The 18500-nt window shown below is 30.1% G+C and overlaps 1 protein-coding gene across 1 annotated transcript; it reads left to right on the forward strand.

Moving 5' to 3' along the window:
- Positions 1-8435: 8435 nt before the first annotated feature.
- LOC122859540 lies at positions 8436-9449 on the forward strand. The gene has a single exon (XM_044163228.1). It carries the CDS (start codon positions 8436-8438, stop codon positions 9447-9449), a length of 1014 nt encoding a protein of 337 aa, XP_044019163.1.
- The last annotated feature ends 9051 nt before the right edge of the window (positions 9450-18500 follow it).

Here is an 18500-nt window from a genome sequence, read left to right on the forward strand (position 1 = left end):
TATTTCTAAAAGAATTAAATGATGTCAGTTTATCTTAACTTGATGAAATTGGAATTAAATATCACTTTTCAACTATTTTAAAAATAAAATTAATTTTTCGAATCAATTCATTATTAAAATATCTTATGGGTTGTCTGTCTACAAAAAACAGAAAAAATATAGAATATTATATAATGCGTACATTTTAATGAATAAATAGTATCTAATGAATGAATAAATAATAATAAATGTATGAATGTATATATATGGGGCATTCCATGTCAACTCACAGGGTTTTTTCCCTCACCCTCTCAGATTTGAAAACGGATATTTTTTTTGGGTTAGTCATCGACTCAGATGTACCTCTGATTTTTTTTTTATTTTTACCATCATTAACCGCCGAGCCAGAATCAAAAAACACCTCCTTCACAAGAGTAAACTACGATTTCGCCATTTTTTAAAATTCTGATTTTTTTACTGTGAATAGTAGAGCACCAGATTAGCTCAATTTCAAAATTTCATCATGGGATAACGATGGGTTCATCATAAAAAATTTTTTTTTCCATGACAAAATTACTAAAATCAGGCAAGATCATATGCCCAAACAACAGGTTTTTTTTTTGTTTTTTATAGGAAATTTTCTCACGATTACGGGATAAATACGAAAAAAATTCCCACGCATGCGCAAAGTGGTTAAAAATCAAGTTCGATTATCGAAAAAACGGCTATTTATCGGTTATATATCGTACAGTTATTAAAATAACGATTGGTTCCAAAATTCAATAATAGTAATTGATGAAACTCGTTAAGGAAAAAAAAGTGTCATAATAAAAATTTAACATCTCGAATAAATATTGATTGTTTAGCTATAACTACAGCTATAGTTAAAAATCTAACGGCTAAGTAAATCGTATACATGTTTTGAAAAAATATCGATAATTCGAAAACTATTCGAGATATCGAAATTTTTATTAGGACATGTTTTTCTCTGACGAGTTTTATCGATCGCCATTATTAAATTTTAGAATCAATCGTTATTTTCAAAGCTGTACGATATAAAACCGATAAATAGCCATTTTTTCGATAATTGAAATTGATTTTTAACCACTTTGCGCATGCGTGGGAATTTTTTTCGTATTTTTCCCGTAATCATGAGAAAATTTCCTATAAGAAACAAAAAAAAAACCTGTTATTTGGGCATATGATCTTGCCTGATTTTAGTGATTTTGTCATGAAAAAAAAAATTTTTTATAGTGAACCCATCGTTATCCCATGATGAAATTTCGAAATTGAGCTAATCTGGTGCTCTACTATTCACAGTAAAAAAATCAGAATTTTAAAAAATGGCGAAATCGTAGTTTACTCTTGTGCAGGAGGTGTTTTTTGATTCTGGCTCGGTGGTTAATGATGGTAAAAATAAAAAAAAATTTTGTAAGCCATCTAGACTCGCGGGTTTATTATGTGTAAACATCTTCGGCGTGTTTCTACGAAAAATTCCTACGAATGCGCAAAGTGGTTAAAAATGAAGTTGAAATATGAAAAAAACGGCTATTTATCGGTTATATGTCGTATAGTTATTGAAATAACGAATTATTCTCAAATTTAATAATGGCAATCAATAGAGATCGTCGGGGAGAAGAAAATGTTTTTAAAAAAATTTCAATATCTCGAATAGTTTTCAAGTTATAATATTTTTTAAAATTTCGATATATCGATTTTTTTTTATTTATTCATTTAATAATGGAAGTCGATTAAACTCATCAAGGAGAAAAAAAAATCGAATACAATTTTTTGATCGCGCGAATAGTTTTCGAATTATCGATATCTTTCTAATGTTAATGATAATTTTTTTCATAATTGATAATATAATAGAGCTAAGTAAAAAAATAAAGCTAAGTAAAAAATATAGCTAAGTAAAAAATATAGCTAAGTTAAAAATATCGCTAAGTTGAAAATATAGCTGGTAAAATTATGTAGATATTGTGTGTTTGGCTATAAATATATAGCTAAGTAAAAAAAATAGCTAAGTAAAAAAAATAGCTAAGCAAAAAATATAGCTAAGTAAAAAATATAGCTAAGTAAAAAATATATAGCTAAGTAAAAGATATAGCTGGTAAAATTATGTAGGTATTGTGTGTTTGGCTATAAATATAGCTAAGTAAAAAATATAGCTAAGTAAAAAAAATAGCTAAGCAAAAAATATAGCTAAGTAAAAAATATAGCTAAGTAAAAAATATATAGCTAAGTAAAAAATATAGCTAAGGAAAAATATAGCTAAGTAAAATTATGTAGATATTGTGTGTTTGGCTATAAATATAGCTAAGTAAAAAATATAGCTAAGTAAAAAAAAAAGCTAAGTAAAAAATATAGCTAAGTAAAAAAAATAGCTAAGTAAAAAATATAGCTAAGTAAAAAACCTAGCGACCAAGTAAAAAAAACTTGGATATATTCATTATTTTCGAAAAAAAAATATATATTCGTGCTTAACAATACGCGACAATCAATAATTAGCAGTTTTTTTGAAAAAAAAAACAAAAATTTCGACTTTTTTTTTTGAGAAAAAAAAATTGTATACATTTTAAAAAAAATATCTATAATTTGATAACTATTCGAGATATAAAAATTTTTATTGGGCTTTTTTTTTAGCTTGGCGAGTTTTATCGATTGCCTTTATTAATATTAAACAAAAAAACTTAATATATCGAAATATATAAGTTATTATAACTCGAAAACTATTCGCGATATCGAATTTTTTTATGTTGACTTTTTTTTTTACTTGACGAGATTCATTGATGGCCATTATTAAATTCGAGAATTAATCGTTATTTCAATAACTACACGATTTATAACTGATAAATAGCCGTTTTTTCCATATTTCAACTCCATTTTTAACCACTGCGCATTCGTAGGAATTTTTTCCGTATTTTTCCCGTAATCGTGAGAAAATTTTCTATAAAAACCGAATAAAAAAACATGTTGTCTCGGTTATGATAATATCTTCTGAAATTCTTCTGTACAATTACAATAATAATTTTCTCTTTCAAACTAACACATCAGTCATCAATGTCTATTTCTCTTTTTTTAAAACATAAAATTAGTCAATATTATAAATAAATTATTATTGTATAATAATTCAATATTATCTTTTGTATTTAGGAAATATTATTTTATATAAACAATAATAATAGGTATATTAATCTTGTAAATGAAAAATACTTGCATATGCATGTATATATATGTACAATATGAACTTTACTTCGCCTAACAAATGCAAGTATAACTAATAAATACAAATAAAATACTTGTATATTAATATATACAACGGCGCGTATATATATATAATAATAAATAAATTAAATATATAAATACGCGCATTTAAATTCATCTATACTACAGAACGGCTGATGGTAACGGTTACCGACCGATTACCATGGCGCTGCAAGGTGCAATGTAGACTGAGGGTGCGAACTCACGACACGCAAAAGTTTGCGTTTTTACATGGCTGCCATAATTCTAAACATGGCGCCTCCGTGATTTAATCCACCCGCTCGACAATGTTTAATTCACACGCGCGTTTAAATCACTCGAAATTACTATTACTATATATTGCCAAAATATCACTGAAAAATGTAGTTGTGTGTAATGTGTGTGTAGTGTATCTAGTGTTCAAAGCTTGGATCATGGAGGCGCCATGTTTAAAATTACGGCAGCCATGTTTAGAATTATGGCAGCCATGTAAAAACGCAAACAGAAAATGGATTCCTGCCCAGATCCGTTACCGGATCTGACGTCTAAACTCTATGTTTTTTCCTTTTACTCTAACCCAACCCGCGCCTAAAGATGTTTACACATCAAAAAAATTAGAGGTACATCTGAGTCGATGACTAACCCAAAAAAAATATCCGTTTTCAAATCTGAGAGGATGAGGGAAAAAACCCTGTGAGTTGACATGGAATGCCCCATATATATATTTGTCATGAGATGCTGAATTTCTTGATAACATTTTTCAGGACGATATTGACAAGCAACTCTTGAATCTTTTTTATATGCTGTCAAGAATCATGAGTACATTTTGGGATTTTTTTTTACTGAACTATGAGCTCATCAATAAACAATATTTATTTAGATATTTATGTTGTTTAATTTTTATCTTACATTTGACGTGAGAATCAACGTATTCCGGAGGTTATGTATGAATGAATATAAATAATAAAATTATGCAGTGCAGCCAATATAGCAACATGAAAAAAAGAGAAAAGAAATAATTGCAAAGTTTACCAACTGAACGGAAGAAATCTGGTCGATTTGAGAAAAATGCAAAGACCGTAAATATCAAAATTATTCTTTAAATATAATTACGCAACGGAAAAATCTGATTTTTTTTTTTAAAAAAAAGCTCGTCATTGATTTATGGGATCATTACCAAACTTCAGCATCCTCATATAACTCTATCATATTTTAATTAAATTTCTAATAGATTCGCGACGGAAGGGAACAAAATATTTGATGTATAATAAGGCACGGTAGTAGTAGTTAATCTCATCTCACACATATTCTCATCAACACACATACATTTCTTTCTCATACTTGACCCGAAGCACTACCGTACCTCCTGATTTTATTTTAGTTATTATTATTTTAATTTAAAGCACCCAATTTTAATGGGGAAAAGACAAGCAGGGAGTCGCGGTCTACCTTTTGTGCTATCCTTCGTAGCTGCAATTCAAGGCATAAAATAAAATAATCATAACTAAAATAAAATAATATATGTTTTATAAAGAAAATTAATTTTCCAATTTTTATCAATTCTTTTATTATGCAATTTTAACTATTAAATATTTAATTTTAAAATTGGAAAATTAATTTGCTTTTTAAAAAATATATTATTTTATTTCAGTTTTTATTATTTAATTTCATGCCTCGAATTGCAGCTACGAAGGGTAGCACAAAAGGGAGACCGTGGCTTACTGCTTGTCGTTTCCCCATTGAAATTGGGTGCTTTAAAATAAAATAATATATTTTTTTAAAAGTAAATAAATTTTCCAATTGAAAAATTAAATATTTAATAATTAAAATTGTAAAATAAAGGATTTATATAAATTGGAAAATTAATTTACTTTCTAAAAAATATATTATTTTATTTTAGTTATGATTATTTTATTTTATGCCTCGAATTGCAGCTACGAAGGACAGCACAAAAGAGAGACCGTGACTCCCTGCTTGTCGTTTCCCCATTGAGATTGGGTGCTTTAAATTAAAATAATAATAACTAAAATCTATATATCTATATATATATATATATATGTGAAAATGAAAACCTTTGAGGCAAATGTTTTCAGCAACTACCCAACCGATCATTATGATTTTTTTTTTAAATTAAAGAGCTTATCACGGAGATCGTTCTTAGCGTTTATTCGATTTCATAACTTAAAAAACAACCGAGTTATTAATTATTATAAATAATAGCCTGTTACGCGGCAGAGTCAACAGGCGGCGCTGCTGTATTGGTGTGTGTGAAAACATGTGGAAGCAAGTCGTTGCTTCCACCACAAACCTTTGCCCATTGGCAATTGTCACTGTGATATACGGACGTTATTTTGGAAAAGTTTTTGAATCGCTGATAATTATTTTATTTTTAATGATAAGTATTTTTAATGGTAAATTATTTTTATGAATTGTTATTGTTTCGAATAAATTTCATTTGTGTTAAAAATTGTTTTTAATTTTATAACCTTTTGTGTATGTACTCTCAAAACGTTTTCCAACGTCGTTCAATCACGTTTTGCTGATTTTTTGTCGTTGTTATATCGTTGATTAGATATTGTTTGCGTTTATTGCACGATGAAAGAAAAATGTATTTAAGTTGCAAGCAGGAAGGTGAAACGACAACGTTTAGCTAGGTTAAGTCAAAATAACAATGGCTCACTGGAGGGCTGCAATAGTAACCCTGGTAGAAATATTTCTCCAACTTTTTTCCAACTTTTCTCCGCCATTTCTCGACCTTTTTACGAAAATGACCCATGGTTGGAAGTAATGGCGGACAAATTTCTCCACCCTTTCTCCAACCAAAATTTACTCCAACTTTTCCAACTTTTTTCGACTTTTCTCCAACTTCATTTTCATCCCAACCTGAAATGTGCTCCAACTTTTCCAACTTTTCTCCAACCATGGCATTTTCATTTTGGAAAAGGGTGAAAGTTGGAAAAAAGTGGAAAAGTTTTCTACCAGGGAATAGTGATAATACTGATAATAATAATAATAGAGGTTAGGTTAAGTCAATAACAATGGCTCACTGGCGGGCTGCAATAAAAATAGTGATAATACTGATAATAATAATAATAATAATAATAAGCAGCGTTTGATGATATTGATATAGCCGGTGTTCTAGACGCTATTTATGAAAATGAAGATTACAGAAGGTATCGAAGAAAATTTACTTGAGCCAGGTGTTCCATGGCGTCGCGTGAAATGTCTGCATTTACTTACTTATAAAATAATTGATTATAAAAATGATTTCACGTTATAATAGGAAATATGAATTTAAAATGTAATAATTGTCGTGCATTAAAATGGTCCAAAGAGCCTCAGGTCTCTGCTGTTCAGGAGGAAAAGTTGTTTTAGATGAAATTATTACTTTCGCCTGAACCGTTAAAGTTATGCACAAATTACTCTTTTTTTAAAAAATATAATGAGAATGTTCTGAAATTTTGTACACAAGTAGATCTTTTCATTCTGAATACAACGGTATAATTATTTTCTTATGTTGATCGGTTAAATTTTTTTGTAATTAATTATTGAAAATAATATTCAACATTGGCTCTTATGGAGATTTCAACCATTTTTTCGGAAAGAAAAATGATGAAGAATCTTGAAAAAATCACACATATACTAGAAACCGAGTTTTATTAATTGCGCGAAAATTTTCATATGTTGATCGGTCAATTAATAGAGTATTGTATAAACTTTACAAAAATTAGATGTGGCAACGTATGGCATGTTCAAACACACACACATACCCGCAATCCCATATATTGTATATGGGGCGCAGGCGCTTTTCACCTCATTTTTTTACAGTGTAGTCGGATTTCAGTTTTGTCTGTGACGTCCAGAAGCGCCCCAACACCGCAATAATTTGTGCATAACACTCCTTAAGGAGTCTTTAGAATGTTCTCATGAAAATTCAGAAGCATTTTTTGACATGATTCGTGTTTATAATTCGGCTTTTCAAATGACATCATTTGGTGCAACAGAAATTAGGCATGGAAATTTTATGCCAACATTTAAAGTTCAAGGTCAAGTTTATCATTTGGCTTTAGTTCTTAGCCAATAATACAGAAGAACAAAGTTTTACAAATATACTTTATGGGTGATTCAGAGAATGAAGTAAAAAGGCGTTTATCTATTGCTCCTCATACAGATAAAATGATACTTTATGATTTACAATGTATGTTGCATGTGAATAATTCGTACATTCGTAGTTTTAAGAGTGCACTCGATTTGATGCCATCAAATCCAGCTGAATTTAAAATTGTTATCAGGGCGGATAGAAACCACAAGCAGAACATCGTGGTCGACATAATGCTCCTGAAAACTGATGAAGTGGCTGTATTAATTGTCGGCCAAGAATTCTCAAAGAGATAATGTATTACGAGCTCGAGACGATACATTAACGCGCGTAAGTGAAATTCATCGTTCTATGATGCATTGCAGTACCCTAATGTTTTGTTGTGGACAAGATGGTTTATTCTATTGATGTTATGCAAGTTAATCCAATTACGAAAGTTCCTCTTAATAAAACTGTTTCTGCCATGGACTTTTTACTCTTATAGACTCCAGTCAGAGAAAACTCTGATTATTTACTTAGATGCGGTAAACTCTTGAATCAATATATTGTCGACATGTACGCGAAATTGAAACCGAACGATTGCAATATTGAAGGGCAAATCAAACTAGATTGCGAGCTGAAACTTACGTTGAACTTCAAGATGCCATGCGTGCTGACGGAAACCCAGATCAAATTGGCCAAAGGGTTATTCTACCATCTTCATTTGTTGGTGGTCCTCGCTACATGCAACAGCGTAAGCAAGATGCCATGGTTTACGTACGAAATTACGGGCGCCCAGATCTTTTTATTACAATGACGTGCAATCCTCAATGGCCAGATATCCAATCCTGTTTACTTCCCAATCAAAAACCCGCTGACCGGAATGACATTATCGCTCGCGTTTTTAATTTAAAAGTAAAAATTCATAGACCTTATTACTAAAAATAAAATATATGGTGAAGTTAGGTGTCATATGTATACTATTGAATGGCAAAAAAGAGGTTTGCCTCACGTTCACCTCTTGGTATAGCTCAAGGATAAAGTGAGGCCAAATGATATCGATTTAGTTCTTAGTGCTGAGTTGCCCAATCAGCACGAAGATCCTATATTATTTAATATCGTTAGTAGAAACATGATTCATGACCCATGTGGACCATTGAACATAACATCACCATGTATGCAAAATGGGAAGTGTTCAAAAGGTTTTCCCAAACTGTTTACTATCGAAACTCAATCAGGGCAAGATGGGTATCCAAAATATCGACGTCGATCTCCTGAAGACGGTGGACAAACTTTCCAGCTTAGAAAGTCTAGCCGCATAGTAACAATCGACAATCGGTGGATTGTGCCATATAGCCCCGTATTATTACGTGCATTTGACTGTCACATCAACATAGAACTATGTCATTCAGTAAAAGCTATTCAATATATTTGTAGTTATATTAATAAAGGATCTGATCAGGCTGCATTCTCGGTAGAATCACGTGATGAAATAAAGGCATACCAAAATGGTAGATATATTATTTCCTCAGAAGCTGCATGGCGAATTTTGGCCCCTAAAAATGACACCGTCAACGTCATAAACGAAAAGATTCTTTCTATGTTTGAAGCTGATGAAAAAACCTATATTTCTTTCGATACACTTAGTGATCAAGACGATGCTGTAGATATCCCGATCGAATTTCTCAATTCATTAAATCCGTCAGGTCTCCCACCACACAAACTTGATTTAAAAATTGGTGCCCCTATTATTCTCATGCGTAATTTAAATGCTCCAAAATTGTGCAATGGGACAAGGTTAAGAATAGTATCTTTGAAGAAAAATCTTATCGAAGCCGAAATCCTAACTGGATCTGCGAGTGGTCAAATTGTTTATATTCCAAGAATACCAATGATAACGAATGAATATCCCTTCGAATTTAAACGTGTCCAATTCCCTATTAAACTTTGTTTTGCTATGTCAATTAATAAGGCACAAGGACAGACAATGAAAGTATCAGGAATTGACAACACCGATCCCTGCTTTACTCATGGACAATTTTATGTTGCCTGCTCCCGTGTAAGTTCAGAAAAAAACTTATACATATACGCCTCTGACCAAAGAACTAATAATATCGTTTATAAAGAAATATTAGATTATCAGTAGTATTTAGCACATTTTTATAGGAATAAAATTACTTTTTTAAAAACATTTAGCTTAGTTGTTAGTTATTAGACTACAGCAAGTTGAGTGTTTTATATTACTTTATTTTAAATTTTTATTTTTGTTATTCAATTTTTGTGTTAATAAATATAGATAAAATGGCTGTACTAGAGTTGAATCTTATAAACCTTCATTAGAAAAGTCAATAAAAAAGCTACAAAAGCTAAAAAATTTTGAACCATACCAGCAAGCAGAACTTGCTGCCAGTCCTAAGCCTGGGTTAAAATGGGAAGGAAAATGACGCTCATAGCGAAGGTTAGGATGCAACTCTAATACTGACAGTAGAGTAGTAAACCACCCTCGAGCGAAGCCGGGTAAATCAGCTAGTAAGATTATAAAATCAAACGAGCCCGAAAGGCGAAGTTTGATTACAATTATATGACACGTCTCGTTCGAAGATGATAGTATAACATGTAGTAGTATCGATAAGCTATCATAATGTTTAGAGTCCCAGCCGTCTGTGTTTATATTTTATTTCTTTATTTAATTAATGATCCCTGGATGGAATAGATTGGGAGGGATTGAATCATCTTCGAACGAGACGTGTCATATAATTGTAATCAAACTTCGCCCTTCGGGGGAGTTATATTATAATTATATCATACGTCTCGTTCTTGATGATAGTATAACATGTAGATGTGCATAATTAAAATATTAGATACAAACCATATGTGTATTTATTTATTTTATTGTTTCAATATAGAACAGTTAAATGAATCCGCACATGATACAATTGGTTTATTGTAAAATTTTGCAAACATCTTTGATTGTGTTGACCATACAGCTGTACGTCGTATTGTCTCCATGTTGACACCTTTTTGATATGCTGTTGATACTGCAGCATGTTTTGTGCTATATGCTATAAATTGATTATCAACACCTGCTTCTCGAAGTGTATCTTTTATCCACTGGCTCAGAGTTTGGGCACTGGCAGCACCATATCGTTTTGTTGATGATAAGAACAGTTTTTTGTTGTTTTCTTTTCTGTGTTCTTTCGTGTATTTTAAGTATTCTTGTGTAAATGATACTTCACAAACCTTTGGATCTTCATTGAAAACTTCCAAGATCAACTCTGGTTGGAATGTACCCGGTCTTGATGTCTTTATCTGATCTGGTATTTTTATTATTATTTTTGATGATTATAATTCGATGTTACCAGTGTTTATCAATAATAAAGTTTGCAATCTTTGAGCTGTTGTTAACATCAACTATGTGGCAAGTTTTTTACCTGTCTCTTTGAGGTTAAGTGAATCAAGTGGATGTTGTGTTTTTAAATAATTTAAAACAACTGAAACATCCCAAGTGTTGGAGTATTTGGATCTTGTTGGTTTCTGTTTATATACTTCTCTAAGAAAACGAGATAAAAGTCCATCTTGTGATACATCGCGAGATGATATAATGGATATGGCAGCTCTGGCAGAATTTAATGTGTTATATTTTGCTCCTTCTTCAAATCTTTCAGTTGAAAAACCAATAATATTTTCTGTTGATGCATTGAATAGATGAATTTGTTTTTCATGTGAATAATTTCACCATTCTTTTAATGATACTTGATATTGTTTAATTGTTGAGTCTTTTAATGAATTTGTCATCACTTCTGCTGCATTCTCATCTAGGCCTTTGTTTATAAATGCTGACTTAATAATTTGCCGACCACCAGAGAAAGGCTTGATGACAATGGATGAGTTCTTTTTCTGCAAGGAGAAACCAGCATATTTTTATTTAGATGTAATATAATTGAATCTTGGAGAAGAGATGTAAAAAGAGGATACCAGGGTTAAGTTGTCCATAAAGGAACAACTACCACACCTTCAGCTTTGTCTAGAACTATTTTTCGTAAGCAACGTAAGACGAGTGCAAAAGGTGGAAATGCATAGAACTTTTCTTTTTCCCAGGGTATTGTGAATGCATCTATGATTGTTGCATCTGAGTCTGGGAACCTTGAACAAAATTTTTTGCATTTTTTATTCAGTCTAGAGGCAAATAGATCAATTAAAAAAGGACCAAACTTTCCAAGAATTATTTTGAAAAGCTTAGGTGATAGTTCCCATTCAGTATCAATGTTTGTATTTCTTGATGCTACATCAGCCTCTATGTTTTCTTTTGAGGCTATGTATGATGCTACAATCCATATTTTTATTTCTTCACACCACTGCCATATTTTCCTTGCTAATTCACTGAGGTTACGAAATTTAACTCCTCCAGTTTTATTAATGTATGCAATAGCAGTTGTGTTATCTATTCTCAAGAGAATTTCACAATTGTAATATTTCTCAGCATAACATTTTAAGGCAAAATGTGCTGCAAGAAGTTCAAGATAATTAATATGAAGTTTTTTTTCTTTTTTGTCCCAAAACGCATGTGAGCTGAGACCTTGGCAATGAGCTTCCCAGTCTGATAAAGAAGCATCTGAAAATATTTCAAGTATGTATCTCTGGGTCTTGAAGGGGTTTATGCCAATTAAGGCATTATTTTTTCACTATATAAGATCTTCAATAATATATTTTTTTATAATCATTTTCCCATCATAATTATTATTATCAAAAATCAACGCCAGGAATTTTTCTCTTTCAAGTCTCTTGCAGTAAACTAAGCTGTAAGCTACTGCTGGACTGTAAGAAGTTAGAACTCCTAGCAGTTGAGCTACATCAAGAATCTTGTACCAGTTGTCTTCTCTAAATTTACTAACTAAATACTTAATATTGTCTTTTTTCTTTTGTGTTAGTTCTACTGTTAAATTTTTTGAGTTTAGTATAAATCCCAAGTATTGGCACTTTTGGTTTGGTGTTAAATTGCTTTTTTTGTAATTTATGAAAAGTCCAAGATGTTCTAATAAACTCTTAATTTGATTGACATTAACTGGGGTGATTAACTTGATTCTATATTGAGAAAATAGTTGGTCACACTAACATTATATCTACGACTTTAAATTTACTATCACACGTTAAAATCCATCTAGAATTTTTTCTTCGTAATAAAACAAATAACAACAAAACTTAACATACGTTTTGTTTTGTTGTTGAATTTTTTTTTGTTTTTTTTGCTTTCCAATTACTCTGATTTATAAATAATTACATTGACATTGTGGCTTGTTGAAATTTTTTTTTTTTTTAAACATCAAAAAATACTTTCTTTCTGTATAAAAAATTTCGATTTTGTAAATTTTTTTTATGGAAAAATATTTATAAACTTATGATACACTTTTATTAAAAAAAAAAAAAAACCTTTTGTATTAACTTAACTGTTTAAATATAAATAAAAAATCCACCATTTTGATAAACCATTCATACATTTAAAATTCAATCGCCGAGCAATAATTTCAACTGGAGTAATAGAATTTTCACTGAAAAAATTTAAAAAAAAGGCATTAAATAATTATTGAAAAAATATTGTTTAAAGTTTAATTTATAAATGAGACTAAATCCACACTATATTTTTGTTAATATTTTAAATTTTTTAAGTCATTCAATAATAAGCTAACTTGTAATTTATTTTTGATAATTAAAATACTGTTGGCAAGTTTGGCTGTTGAATTTTATAAACAGAAAAATTGTTTCGTCAGTTACATCCTTCCTCGAGCGAAACTTGCATGCATTATTTTTATTAATCACCAAATTAATTTAAATTATGTTGCAGTAATTGATAAACAAAATTGTATGAATATTTTTAAAAAGTTTTGATTTTACTTACCGCAGTTGATCACCAACAGGAATTGAAAATAATGGAAAACACTTTTCTCTGCACTGACATGTTTTTATATTACAGATCCTTGGTATCGTGGAGTTTACAATAAATATCACAGATATAACTACAGGTTATTATTATCTAAAATAAAACCTACAACTTAGTAAAATAACAGAAATATTAAGATTAAAATGAATAAATAAAAAAAAAAAAGCAGCGTTAGGAAATTTTTCTTGGACTTTTTCACTACACAACAAAAAAGAATAATCAATTGTAGAACTTTCAATGTATGACTACTTGACACATTTTTTTCTAATTATTTTTATTATTAAAGTATCAACTATTAAAGTATTAATTATTGAAAATATCAACAAATTAAAAACGAAACTCAAGATTTTAAGGTTAGGGTATTAAGTCCAAGGGATTTTTAACTATAGTATTATTCTTAAAAACAATATAAAATTTTCGGGTCATTGTTTAAAAAACACTGAATCATCCAATTGAATTTAATCAATATTTATATTGTGTCAATTAATTTAAATCAAATAATTTATATATAAAAACAAGACAACAAATTTTAGACAGCTGTGTGTTGACTTTATCATAAATTAATATTTTTATTATTTTGAGTTACAATAATTATGGTGGCGCTGATATCAGCCAGCCAGATCTGCCGATAAATAAAAAGTATAATATAAGTTGGTATTGTAGAAAATGTCTTGGCGTTATACGATATTATTTTCTGTCTATTTCTCGGACGAAAATTGGTTTTTTGCGCTGACGCACGGTGCGTTTAGTAATAGATATAAGCCGCCTAATGCTTTGTGAATTGGGCTGCTGAAATACACGTAATGCCTTCGATACACTGCTAAGGATTAGAGATATTCTTCCACGGTGGATTTTTCCGGCAGATTTCTACCTCCACATCTTTTTATATATGTGTGCACCACATTAAGGCGTGTGGCCACTAGCATAGTTTTTCGAACAAGTTCTATGCCATAATCCATTTATTACCAGAAACAACTGACTTTTTCAGTGATAACTGGGAATAATCTAGATGTTTCTGGTAATAAATGGACTATGGCATAGAACTTGTTCGACTGATAAATAACCGCTATATGTGGCGCACACATTATGCACACATATATAAAAAGTTGCGGGGGTGGAAATCCGCTGGACAAATCCGTCGTCAAATAATATCCCTAGCAATGTATACTTCTATAGAGAAAAAGAAGAGGCAAAAAAAAAGAAAAGACATCTTGTGGAGGTGGAAATCCACCAGAAAATCCGCCATAAAAAAATATCCCTATGATCGTGCTTCTCGAGAAGAAAAGAAAGAGTACGCATAATATTAGATATCATAACCTAAAAAATACATTTAAATTACACTAAATAGCTATTGCACATATAGTTAACTGAAGTTCTGATTATGATTTTTGTCAAATGTGCTTTTTTTTGCATTATAAATGTTAGTAAGGTGTGTTGATTTTTAATTAATTTTTTTATTATAGAATTTCAGTCATGAAAAATTGCATTAAACAAGAAATTTTGAACACAAAGCTCCAAATTCACTCTTTGTTCGATATTTTACAACATCGTTCGACTGTGTTGAAGTAGTTTTCGACTTTTAAGCACTTCCTTCAACCAGGTTGCTGGAAGCCTTGGTGTTCTCGTACGATTCTCATGATTGAGGTCAACGTGTACAATTTCAAAAGTTTCACTTGAAAGATCAGAAAACAAAAGTTATTCTAACACAATTATTGATTATTCTTAAAATCTTCATTTAAAAATATTCTAAACATTTTTCATTTGTTTCGTGTTTCATCCTTGACGGAACGCTGCAACCATTTTTCTTGGTTTGTTAATTGTTATTTGTTAGTTCGGTTCATTTCAGGTTATTTAATGATTCAATAGCCGTTATTGAACAGTTAAATAACCACCCAGGAAAAAATCGATTAGATATAATTAGATCCGAAAGTAGCAAGATCTACTTATATATGCTTATATATAATTAGATCTATTGAGATCTAATGATATCTAACTAGATCTTATTAGATCTAAGTAGATATAATCAGATCTAATCATATCGAGAAAGCTGCGGGATCGAATTATATATTGTAACGAAATTTATTATTTCGCTGGTTCTCGAAATAAATAATTAATAGAATGAGCTTGTATGTTCTAATTATTTATTTGCTGTAAACTGAATTGTTAACAATTAATAGGAGTTGATTGTTAATAATTCTAAGGGTCACCATACGTGGAGGGTCAAGTCTACTAACGAGTGGTGTCAGTGTGGCACATGTTTCGTATATATTCGAGGTCCCGTAGTAGACTTGATACGTTAAACCTCGACCTGTGCTAGTTTTCCCTTCCATCCGTCGAAAAAACGAACTCTCCGAAGGCTACGGGCTGGATCGGATACCTATTCGTGTTGCGGGCTAGGAAAGCGTGTTGCACATGTCCGGGGCGATAGGTGAAAAAGCGCGTGAGTGAAAGTCAAGAGCTTGCAGTGAAACTACACGACTTGTCTGGCTCTCGAACTGATCACTACCTTCTCTTGACTGGCTCTCTTGCACTGAGAAAAATATCCTGCGATTTTTACACAGATTATTGTAAAATTTGGGACCGTGGCCGGCATCTACGAAATACACCATAATTTTGTGTAATTTTTGCATAAATAAAAAATGATTCTACGTTATCTGATAAATCCCATAAAATTTTCATTGACTATATTGTAAGATTTATTATTTTTAAATGGAAACTTATTTCATATGAGAAAATGTAAAGTTTGCATTGAAAGAAAGATAAATTTTGTAATATTTTATTGTTAATTTTACATTTTTTTGAGAGAAATACCGGATATTCCGAGAAAATGAAACACCAGAATAATTTAATAGAATTCATCTTATTTATTGTAAAATTTACCGAAAAAACATGAAAAAAAAACATTTATTCAGTGATCTTTTTGATTTACGTCGTTGGAACGTAAAATTTACACTTTTTCCGTAGAAATATTGTGACGTACACATTGCTCCCACTCTTGCTTTTTTGTCGAAATGTTTTTTTGCCAAATAAATTAATACGTAGTTTAAATTACTTTTACAGCCATACGACACAATAATTATATTTTAAAATAAATAAAAATGATGTAAAATTAAACTAGACTACAAAATAATTTATTTAGCAATATCGATTCCTTAGCTATTTTTCCCATAATTAATTGATAAAAAAGCTATAGGCAAATGTTTCTAAGAAAAGAATGTTGCCAAATAAATTGAGTCGTAATTACGACTGGATTAATTTTACAGCCATTACGTAGTAGATAAAAGACATGTAATTTTATTTTTTAAAAACAAAAATGTCCAAGGAAAAGCAGTAGCTAAGGAAAAGATGTAGCTAAGAAAAAGATTTAGCTAAGGAATTAATGTGACTAAGGAATTATTTCCTTGAAATATAATTTTTTGGCAAAATTAATTCCTTAGCCACATTAATTCCTTAGCTACTGCTTTTCCTTGGACATTTTTTATTTATTTTATAAATAGAATTCATGTAAATTTATTTTTTAAAAATACATGTAAATTTATTTTTTAAAAATACAAATGTCCAAGGAAAAGCAGTAGCTAAGGAAAAGATGTAGCTAAGAAAAAAATGTAGCTAAGGAATTAATGTGACTAAGAAATTATTTCCTTGAAACATAATTTTTTGGCAACATTGATTCCTTAGCCACATTAATTCCTTAGCTACTGCTTTTCCTTGGACATTTGTATTTTAAAAACTTAAATTTACATGTATTTTTTTTATAAAATAAATAAAAAATGTCCAAGGAAAAGCAGTAGCTAAGGAAAAGATGTAGCTAAGGAATTAATGTTGATTTTTTATACATTAATTCCTTAGCTACATCTTTTTCTTAGCTACATCTTTTCCTTAGCTACTGCTTTTCCTCGGACATTTGTTTTTTTAAAAAATAAATTAACATGTATTTTATTTATAAAATAAATAAAAAATGTCCAAGGAAAAGCAGTAGCTAAGAAAAAGATGTAGCTAAGGAATTGAGGTTGCCAAAGAATTATGTTTCAAGGAAATAATTCCTTAGTCACAATAATTCCTCAGCTACATCTTTTCCTTAGCTACTGCTTTTCCTCGGACATTTGTATTTTTAAAAAATAAATTAACATGTATTTTACTTATAAAATAAATAAAAAATGTCCAAGGAAAAGCGGTAGCTAAGGAATTAATGTGGCTGAGGAATTAATGTTGCCAAAAAATTATATTTCAAGGAAATAATTCCTTAGCCACATTAATTCCTTAGCTACATCTTTTCCTTAGCTACTGCTTTTCCTTGAACTTTTTTCATTTATTTTATAAATAAAATACATGTAAATTTATTTTTTAAAAATACAAATGTCCAAGGACAAATACATGTAAATTTATTTTTTAAAAATACAAATGTCCAAGGAAAAGCAGTAGCTAAGGAATTAATGTTGCCAAAAAATTATATTCCAAGGAAATAATTCCTTAGTCACATGAATTCCGTAGCTACATCTTTTCCTTAGCTACTGCTTTTCCTTAGACATTTTTTATTTATTATTTAAATAAAATTACATGTTTGTTACTAATTAAAATTATTTGCATCGTGTCAATTACGACTGTCGTGTAAATAAATTTTTTTTTTTGTTTTTCTTTTAGATAAAACTACGGGGTATTTTGTAATTATACCTTTGTTGACGTTTTATGTTTTTTAAAAGTACGGGGTGCCCCGTAAAAATAAATTCTCTATTTTTAAAAGCCTTTAAAGTTTGTTTGTTGTCATAAAAAAATAAAAGAAGCCGTAAAAGTACGGGGTCCCCTGTAAATATAAATCGGTCACTTAAAAATTCGTCAGTGTTTTGCTAACTTTTTTAGAGTTTTTTTCCGTATTTATAAATTTCTTGGTAAACGTATCTACGGTGTCATACCGGAATATTTGATGTTACATTCACAAATAATCTATATACCCTACATAGACTATAAAATAACTCGTGAATACACCGTAAAATATTCAATGCGCAATAAAATAATTCCGTGATAATTTGATATTTTTTACATCATATTCCCGTAATTATAAATTCCTGAATTTTTACGGTATTCTTTCGTAAATAGTAGTAACCACATGCAGAAAACTTAGTGTAAATAAATAGTTAAATACGGAAATGTCAACTTGGCCCACTTCGTAGTGGTTGCCCCGTAGAATTAACAAAAAAATTCTCTCAGTGTAGTCTATATTCATATCACAGTTAATTCTAGTTTATTTATTTGTTTTTAATTTTT

Source organism: Aphidius gifuensis, linkage group LG1 (genome assembly GCF_014905175.1).
Source record: "Aphidius gifuensis isolate YNYX2018 linkage group LG1, ASM1490517v1, whole genome shotgun sequence".
Taxonomy (NCBI): domain Eukaryota; kingdom Metazoa; phylum Arthropoda; class Insecta; order Hymenoptera; family Braconidae; genus Aphidius; species Aphidius gifuensis.

Bases quoted from the DNA above. Each gene is read 5' to 3' on its own strand.
- LOC122859540 (XM_044163228.1), top strand. From the start codon at position 8,436: ATGATTCATGACCCATGTGGACCATTGAACATAACATCACCATGTATG.